The 9,344-nt window shown below is 38.3% G+C and overlaps 1 protein-coding gene across 2 annotated transcripts in view; it reads right to left on the reverse strand.

Annotated features, from left to right (window-relative positions):
- LOC149198166 (uncharacterized) overlaps positions 1-8,767 on the reverse strand; it is a 45,475-nt gene extending 36,708 nt beyond the window's left edge. Inside the window, exon 1 of one of the 2 annotated variants that reach the window (XM_089406144.1) lies at positions 8,222-8,767. In XM_089406144.1, coding sequence (XP_089262270.1) covers positions 8,222-8,446 — 225 coding nt within the window. In that variant the 5' untranslated portion in view covers positions 8,447-8,767. The remainder of the gene's footprint in view (positions 1-8,221) is intronic. The other variant, XM_089406145.1, reaches the window with a different exon arrangement.
- Between the last annotated feature and the right edge of the window lie 577 nt (positions 8,768-9,344).

Genomic DNA, 9,344 nt, shown 5'->3' on the forward strand with positions numbered 1-9,344 from the left:
CGCAATGTCCTCAAGGCTCCATGATACATTTGTCCCATCCTGCGGTGCCAAATCTCACACAGCTCAAAACTGCTAGCTCTGCTGTCAGTACTACTGCTCAATGCCAAAAGGGGCTGGAATGCAAACTTGTACACCTTTGCATGGCGTACACTTATCACTCTAGCTAAATCAGCTGGAGTGCCCCTGGGATACATCAACACCTGTCCTCCCCTGAACAGTACCTCATATCCTCTGTCCTCCAAAGCTGAGACGGATATGAGGTTCTTCCTCATCCCTGGCACATAAAGAACCTCTGACACCTTCAAGGGAGGTTTGGACTCCCTCTGAAATGTCACTGTCCCGACTGCTCTAACAACTCTGTCATCACCGAGTACTACCTCAATATCAGTGCCACTCTCTGAAAGCTCTGAGAAGTACTCACGGACTCCTGTCATATGACGTGAAGCCCCACTGTCCACATACCAGATACCTGAAAATGCTCCGCTAATCGAGGGAAAAGCATGCTCCCTCTGAACCTGTGTGGCAGGTGATCCTGCACTAGAGGACTCACACGTAGTGAACGCAAACTCTCGGTCAAAACGACCAGCAAAGTCCTCAATCTCTGCTGAAGCTGCCACGTCCTGGTTCTTCCCCTTCTTCTTCTTCTTCTCCGGACACACAACTGCATAGTGTCCCATCTTTTGACAATTCCAACACTTCACCTTGGAATAGTCCTTCTATGTGTTCCCTTGTTTACCTTTACCTTTGCCTTTGCTCCCACCACTGCTTGTGGAAGCCTGCTTCTTCCCTTTGCCTTTCTTGCCTCCTGCCACCAGTGCTACATCCTCATCTTGCTCAACTAGCTTGGCTGCCCCAAACTGACCTTTCCTGATCTCTGTCTAAATGCAATCATCCCAAAACCTCTCCCATGTGGGAAGGGTCTCACGTGCACAAAACCCATCAACAAAGTTCAACCATGAACGGGGGAGGCCATATACTGCAATCCGCACCAACTCAGTGGGTGGAATGGCCTCTCCAATCGCTGCCAACTCATCTCTCACATTAGTAATCTTTGTGAGATATCCAGCTGCACTATCATTACCCATTTTAATGTTCTTCAGCTTCTCCTTCAGGACCATCTTCCGGTTCTCATTGGTACTCTGGTAGAGATTGGACAATGCTGTCCACATCTCATGGGCATTGCTCTTTCCTCTCACATGAGGAATGCAATGGTCTTTGATTCCATCTAGAATCAGCCTCTTTCCCTTGTTGTTCTTTTTATTATAAGCTGTCAACTGAGTAGCATCAGTAGGCACAACAACAGGGTTCTGTGTGGTATGCACCATGATATCCCAGACTTCTGCCTCCTCAAAGATACTCTGTATTCTCTCCTTCCAAACGCTGTAATTTATATGCCCATCCAGCCTATCCTCCACCCTCAATCCCAATGATATCCTGCTGTCCTAAAACTGAAAAATAGCACTGTTGTAGTAAAGATAAAACTGTTGTTTATGAAAAAATCAGCTTGCTGGAATTTTCTGAGTGAAAAATCAGCAACTGTAATTTTTCCTTTTGCTGTCCCAAACTGCCCTTCAGCACTCAAGCTCTGATACCATGTAGAAAATTTCTGTTTTCCCACCCCGGTTTTCAGTTTCTCCTTATTTCTCCCATATAGTTAAATGCCATTTCCCATAACCATACATTTAACAAGCTGAAAAGAATAAATTTGTTGAAAACACAAATTCTGGAAATTTTACAGAATGCTGGAAATTGCAGAAATGAAAATCAACAGTAATAAACAGCCATTAAAACACATTTAAACACTGAGATTTTTGGTCAATGTGACCCTGGAAAAACCCCCTACAACTCTTGGGGAAAATCAGTTTGAGAGCTCTTCTTTATTTCTGAAAATTGCCTTTTACAGTGAGAAATTTTCAGAAAAAAATCAGCAAGCAAATTTACAACTTATCTCTTTTCCCATGCTTCACAGCAAACTGGAAATTACAGCAAACAGGATAGCAATAAATGTTGTACGGTCTCCTCGATTTTCGTGCCCACTTTCAGCATTAAATGCTGCTGTATGGCCCTTGTTTTGTGTGCCGAAAAACCAGCAAACTGCTCCTCGATTTTTGTGCAAACCTCTCCTCGAAAATCGTGCCAAAATCTACCTTTCACTGTGTGCTGAATCAGCTGTACAAATCTGCTCAACTGCTACCTTGGAATGTGTGCCAAGCTGATGTCTCCTTCTCCTCCCTGCTCAGAAATCTCTCTTGCTCTCTTGCTCTCCTTCTCCCAATCTGCTCATGAAAGAATTGAATCGAATGTGATCTTTTCCTACTTTTCCTCCCTTAATATAACTCCAAATGACTTTTGAGTGACCCAAGTGACTTCTGGGTGATCTCTAAATCCAATGGCTAAAATAGATTTAGATCAATGGCTGAGATTAAATGCTCATTTAAATCTCACTTTTTATTTTTTAATTCACCCCACTTTAATAAAGACCCACTTAGTCATTTATTTCCAAAGTCACTTTTCCTTTCTAATTTTTCATTGACTTTATAAAAGTCACTTTAAAATTAGACTTAGTAACTTTATCACTTAAAGTCACTTTTAAATTAGATTTAACTTTATAAAATTATAAAGTCACTTTAGGAGAAAAATTAAATTCTTTTGGACACTTTTCCCTAGGCCAAAGATCAAAGCCTAAGGGAACCACCTGTCCTCCGGTACCAAATTTCAACAAAGACAAGATGGGAGAACCCTTGTTAATAGTGTACACCAATTCCTTCTTGAAAGAAGCATAGGAAGTTTGCCAAATTAACAAACCTTCGGGAAAGGTTCTTCGTTTAGTTGACAGGGATAAGCCCATAATGGGTTACTTGTATGAAGCCATGGTAGGGCCAAAACAAGCTATCTCATCTTAGAATTTGGGCAAGGGTAGTCTTGGATGTGAAAAATATATGGTTCTCTAGTATTTGATTGATGATCAGTGGAACAAGATGCTCCATCATCTCATTCATGCATTAACTCCTATCCTCAACCCACTTTCTCACTTATGTAATTTTGATTTTGATGGAGAGGTTATGCAAGGCTCCTTATGCTTCTTCAAAGGATAGCCCTTGATCAAGATGCTCGCAAAAGCATTAACAATGAGATGGAGATGTATACAAATGTCAATGGACTATTTGATTTTGACATTGTTATCCAAGAAAAGAAGGTTTTCATGTCAAGTAACCCATTAAAATTTAGAATTCTAATTACGTGTTTGATTTGAAAGTTCAATTATGTTTTCTGTGTTTCCTATTTGCTAATGTCATGAAATGTAGTTTATGACTTTTTTCCTTCTTATTTGTTGTGGGTGTTTGGTGGAGAAATTACGGTGGAAAAGCACCACTTTTACAAAAATTTGTCATTCAAGTGCTCAATTAAACATGTTGTGCTTCAAGTTGTGATTGCAATTGGAGTGTATTTTAAAAAACACACACAAAGAGATGAAATAAGCAAGAACTTAGCAATTACAATTTTTATAATTATGAGACTCTAACATATTTATGATCCTCAAGACTCATTCAGTTTATTATAACCCTTTTAGAAGTTAGAGTTTCAACACCTTAATGATATGGTTTATGTCAACTACAATCTCCCACTATGGGTGAGGCACCTTAGAAAATCCCTAATGTAGACACAATTTCCTTGGAAAATGGTAACACAATGTTTGAGTGGAAGGTGGAGTTTCAAACGCCTGTTATGGGGAAGGCACCTGATGTTGAAAATTGGCAGCTAAGGGATGAATTTCCTTGAATAAAATCTCATTTCTGACTATTCTAGAGTGACTTTCTAAAAATAGAAAGTCATATCTATCATTTTAAGCATGACTTTCCAAAAATAGTAAATCAACTTGTTTCAATTGGTAATCAAGTATAAATGATAAAAAATCACTTAATTTATCCTTAATCAATCTTAATTGTTCAATTTTTACTTAATCATCAATATTATCATTAATATTATTATTATTATCCTTATGATACTATAATATTATTATCAAAATAGAAATACATGTCACCTTTCCTACTTGGCACTCAATCATGCCACTTCGCACCTCTCTCTCTCCTTGATGGCACTCGTACCTCTCTCTCACTCAATGATGTGTTACTCTCTCTCTTAATGGATTCGTTGCACTCCTCTTACACTCTCTTACGCACATTAAAGACTCGTCATAAAAGATTCCTCTTACACACTCTTCAATGCATATGTTACACTCTCCTTCAAGGCATGCATACCTCTCTCTTTATGGCATGAGTTACAAGGCATGTGTACTCCTCTCTCTTTATGGCATGAGTTACAAGGCATTCGTACCTCTCTCCCTAAATTGGCATATGTTACTCTCCCTCAAGGCATGCGAGTTACTCCTCCTTTATGACTCAAACTCCTTGCTCCTATATATATGTGCCTCATATCTTCACTCTTACTTACTTGTGCATTGTGAAAGGAGAATTCGAACTTGTGAAAGAGAGAATTAGAGAGACTAGAGAAGGATTAAGAGAGAGAGAGACTTGGAGAGTAAGAGCAGAACTTGGTGAGCCAAAGTGATTCAGTGTTTGCATCAGTTGCTGCTATCAGAGATCTTCTTGCTACAGCTAGTTCAGATTTGGGTGAACTTATTCATTCTCTTGATCTCTCATTGTATTTTGTTTCTCTGCTAAACAATTGATTTCTAATAGAAGAAGAATCTGGTTGGGTTTTCCCCTTGTGGGTTTTGCCCTGGTCATTGGACCTAAATTCTCTGTCTCATTGTGTTCTTGGTTGTCTTCTATTTTGCATATGGTTTATATGGTGTATGTTCTATCTACAATTGCTTAACTGATATTGCAGCTGGAAGAAGTTTCATTTTAAGTAATTGTTTCAGCATAGAACATCAATTTTCAACACCTAAGTGGTTAGAGGCAGCAGGTGCAGGAGGCAAGGGAGGATAACCCAAAATTGTTATGGGGGGGATGAGGACCTTGACACTAAGGAGGGTAATGTGGCAGCCTCTGCACCACCTTCTACACAGTTTGACACTCATACACCCACCAATTGGTAACAAACGAATGTTGCAAGACCTTCTAGTAGCAAATGAGCCTTTAACTTGTCCCATGAAATAGGGAGAGGAATCAACAGCTAGGTGCTATATTAATCATTGTCAATGACTCATGATGATGGGATACATTTACATACATTTGATGTCATGTTGTATCGGTTATTCACTTTTGAGTCCTTGACGATTCAGTATCAACTTTGATATATCATTTGGCATCCACTACAATATTAGATATCAACGTTTTTTCATATCTGTGTACCAAGTCAATTATTTTATATTGTTGTTGGTTTATGTTTTGAAAAGCAAATGAGCCATTATCTTTTCCTGTAAAAGGGGGTGAAGGAATCAAAAGGTAGCTGCTATATTAATCATTATCTTATACTGTTGTTGGTTTATATTATAAAAAGCAAATGAACCATTCCCTTTCATGTAAAAAGGGAATGAGGGAATCGAAAGCTAGCTGCTATATTAATCATTGTAGATGACATGATGATGGGATACATTTACATATATTTATGTCATGTTGTATTGATTATTCATTTTTTAGTCATTTATGATTCAGCGTGACTTTGATATATCATTTGGCATCCACTGCATCTTAGATATCAAAGTCTTTTAACGTTTTTAAGTACCAATTCAATTATATCATATTGTTGTTAGTTTATATTTTAAAAAATAATAATAATATTAATCCATTCTAGCCAAATGCTGACTTGACATATGAGACCCCTTTGTAGTTTTTAATGCTTGCTGCAGTTTGCAGCTTTTTGTGCCGATGTTTCAGATGTTTGGACCCTCAGCAATTTTGGCAATGTGAATGTTGATGCTTTCATCAATGCAAGTATGAGACCATGCCTAACATACCCATGTACTCACTTCCCCAAGAAAACTTGCTTTTTGGGAGGAAAAAAAAAACAGAATTGAGCTAGTGATTAGTGGATGGTGCTTGTTATAAAACATTCACTTTCAAATGAGCATAAGATTACTGTATCCACACACACCCATGAAATCTCGCTTTTGTGAAAAAAACATTGAGCAAGCAATTAGTGAATAGTGCTTCTTATAAAACATTCACTTTCAAATGAGCATAAGATTCCCAAATGGAAAGCAGTTCAGCCAATATGTTTCAAAACAAGTCTAGTAAACATTGGCCAGATTAAGTATACTTCAATCACGCAGCTTGGACCAGTTAGAATGATAAAACTGTTGTAGTGCTAACTACACTGTCCAAAAAAGCTTCTTTCAAAATTTGATTATTCATCTAGCTCAATTCCATGGAAATACCTTTAAAAAAAGTTGTAACTTCTAGGTAAAACAGAAGTATGAACGGGGTCAATGTGCAGATCAGATCCCACACTGCATTGCAAGATCCTACAAAATCATTATTAGGACTTAAAAAACAACATTTCCCAGTTCTTTCCAGTTTCCACAGCACAAGGAAAAGCTGATTTCACTGTCTGAGAATGGCATTTTGACATGGTTGGAAAACCAACATTGCACATACAGAGATGTTCTGACCATTCTCTTTCATTAATCTAGGGCAAGACTGTTTAATCTTTTTGTTACCAAATCCCATCTTTACCTCAATGTTTGCAATTATAAATGTAATTCCACCACAAAAAACCAAGCTGGGGTCCTATGTGAGGCACTTGCGTTCCATTCAATAGCATGGAGCTCTTGTGGGGAAGTCATTTGCAGTCAAGTCACTCTCCAGAAAAATGCTCAAACAAGTGGGCCTGTAGCTCAGTTGTCAGTGCACCCTGACCGGTATTTGGGAGGTCCTAGGTTCAAATACTAGCAGGCTCATGCTAACTACTAACATGGTATCAGACCCACGTATGCAGCTCAGTGTGCTCAAGCCAGTGTGTAGCGTGAGGGAGGATGTTGGCAGTCAAATCACCCTCCATAAAGATGCTCGAACATGGGATGGTAGCTCAGTTAGAGCATCCTGACCAATATTTGGAAGGTCCTGGGTTTGAATCCCAGCTGGTCCACGTTTGCTCCTGCAAGATGTGTATTCTGATCTCGTTGTTATCAAATCCATACCTTAAACTTTAATCTTTGTATTTGTAAGTCCACATCAAAAGACCAAACTTGGGTTTTCGGTGAGGCACTTGTATTCCACTGAACAAATATGCATCCCTTGTGGGGAAGCAAGATAGCAAAGCATTGAACTGCAAAAGGCCCCTAAGGGAATCAAATGCTAATGATGTTTGTGATCAAATTAATTCAAGGCAAATGTCAGAAAACATTGGGGTAACCACTTTTCAAATCATTGCATACTCTGTATGCCCGAGGCATATACACTAGATAACATCAACTAAGTAAAACATCGTACTGTAGAGTTTTGCCTCGCTCTTGCACGTGACCTGGTCTATGATAATTTGTGTCAATCTCATCAGGTTATTCAACTTTTCTGGAAACACACCATCAAATTCAGAGAAACTTTCTCATGATCCGGTCATTCTTACATCCAGAGAAGCGGGGTTCTCATAAGCCAGTTGGAAGAGGAGATTCCCTCAACACTCTGTGTTTGCGCTGCGTGACTGAAATGGTGCACTGAATCTAGGCAGTGCATTAGGTGTATTATACGAAAATTAACCCAGACCTATGCAAATCTGTGTTGATCTATGCCTCGAGGTTGCAAGGCTCAAGAATATTAATATATCTTGAATTTACACAAATGGCACCCATATCAAATAGTGAAATTTGAGATATGAAACGCTGAGCACTGCAACCTTGAGGTGCATATCAGACCTGGGTTTAGAAATGTATCTTCGAAAACAACAATATATGTCAATACCCTACCGCAATACCCAAATTTCAAACATATCAAGCTTCTCAACCTGAGGTGTACCAAACCTGGCCTTATATGGGTCTGTGTTATTAACCCAAAAAAAAAGAAATTGCAAAATACAATACCCAAATTTGAAATATATATTGAGGTGCATATCAAACCGGGTTTAGATGGGTTTGTGGTATAAATTGTGTTAAGTAATGCCCGAATTTGAAATACATCTCGAAGTGCATATCAGACCGGGTTTAAATGGTCTTGTGGTATGAATGATTTTTAAGTTTACCCTATTTTAAATATACACACACAGTTTGTGGTAAGAAAAGAAAGGCTGACCCTGATGCCGCAAAAGGAAAGTTAAAAGCCACCTGTTGAGTGGAGTTCGAGTTGGAAGAATGATGTCTGTGGATCCTCAAAGATTCTCTGCTGGCCGAAGCCAAAGCCGATTCCCGGTACGCTGAAGACAAAGAAGAATCCATGCGCGCCGATGAATCCCTCATTGCGGCCGCCAGTGACGAAGCTTCTTCCATCGACGAATAATCTTCTTCTGCACGCCGATCATTCTTCCTCGAATAATTATTACTTTCGGCCATGCCAGAACCTGTGAGATTCGAAACTGTGGCCTCTGAGATCCAGATAAAAGGCGGTTTTTTTACATTAAAAGCTGAGAAATCGCAGGCAGAGAAAGCAAAGCAAAGATCTGTAAGATCGATGCTAAGACTTCCCCGATATTAAAATGCCATGGAAGAGAAATTGAGATTTTGTAGTGGTGGGTCACTGGTTAAAATTATTGATATTGGTAAATGAAAGCCTACTTTTGCTCCATTTGGGACGCAATGGTTTTTTTTGTCAATGGTCTCCCGATTAAGCGCAATGGTCGTCCCTGGTTTGCCTGAGAGAGTAAACTTTAAATTCACTTCTTACTTAATGTACATCTCATCACAGCATATATATGTAAATAAATGAAGTGGCAATGCGATTATTATATATTTTTATCACACTTAGCTGAAATACAAACTATGTAGAATAATAAACCAACATAATAATAATCAGATATGTCCGTCTCTGATCTGTTTCTACACCACATGTTTTAAATATATAGATGATGAATATAATATTACTTGAAATGCAGTGTGTGAAAGTTGTATTAGTCACATATAAATTTTAGTGAATAAATTCATACCTCATGAACTGCAATATAAAGGTTGGTTTGGGAAAATACAATGGTTACTAAATTTATGATAATGTAAATATTTTAATTTGACTAAGTTTTGAAGTGTTGAATTATTTTCATTTTAGTGTTTTGTAGTATATTAATATGATTTTATATTTTTGAGTTGATAGGTTTATTTTACATGTGTAAATTGCACGTGAAGAAATTGGATCTCTCTCTGCTCATGTTAGATCAGTATTTAAGATGGATCTATTCTCGTTAACTTCATTTTAAATATATTGTTGGATTATCTTCATGATATTAGGTGGTTTTATGTA

This window comes from Pinus tabuliformis, chromosome 2_2, assembly GCF_031772625.1.
Source record: "Pinus tabuliformis cultivar Carrire ecotype Pingquan chromosome 2_2, CPIR1, whole genome shotgun sequence".
In the NCBI taxonomy this organism is placed as follows: domain Eukaryota; kingdom Viridiplantae; phylum Streptophyta; class Pinopsida; order Pinales; family Pinaceae; genus Pinus; species Pinus tabuliformis.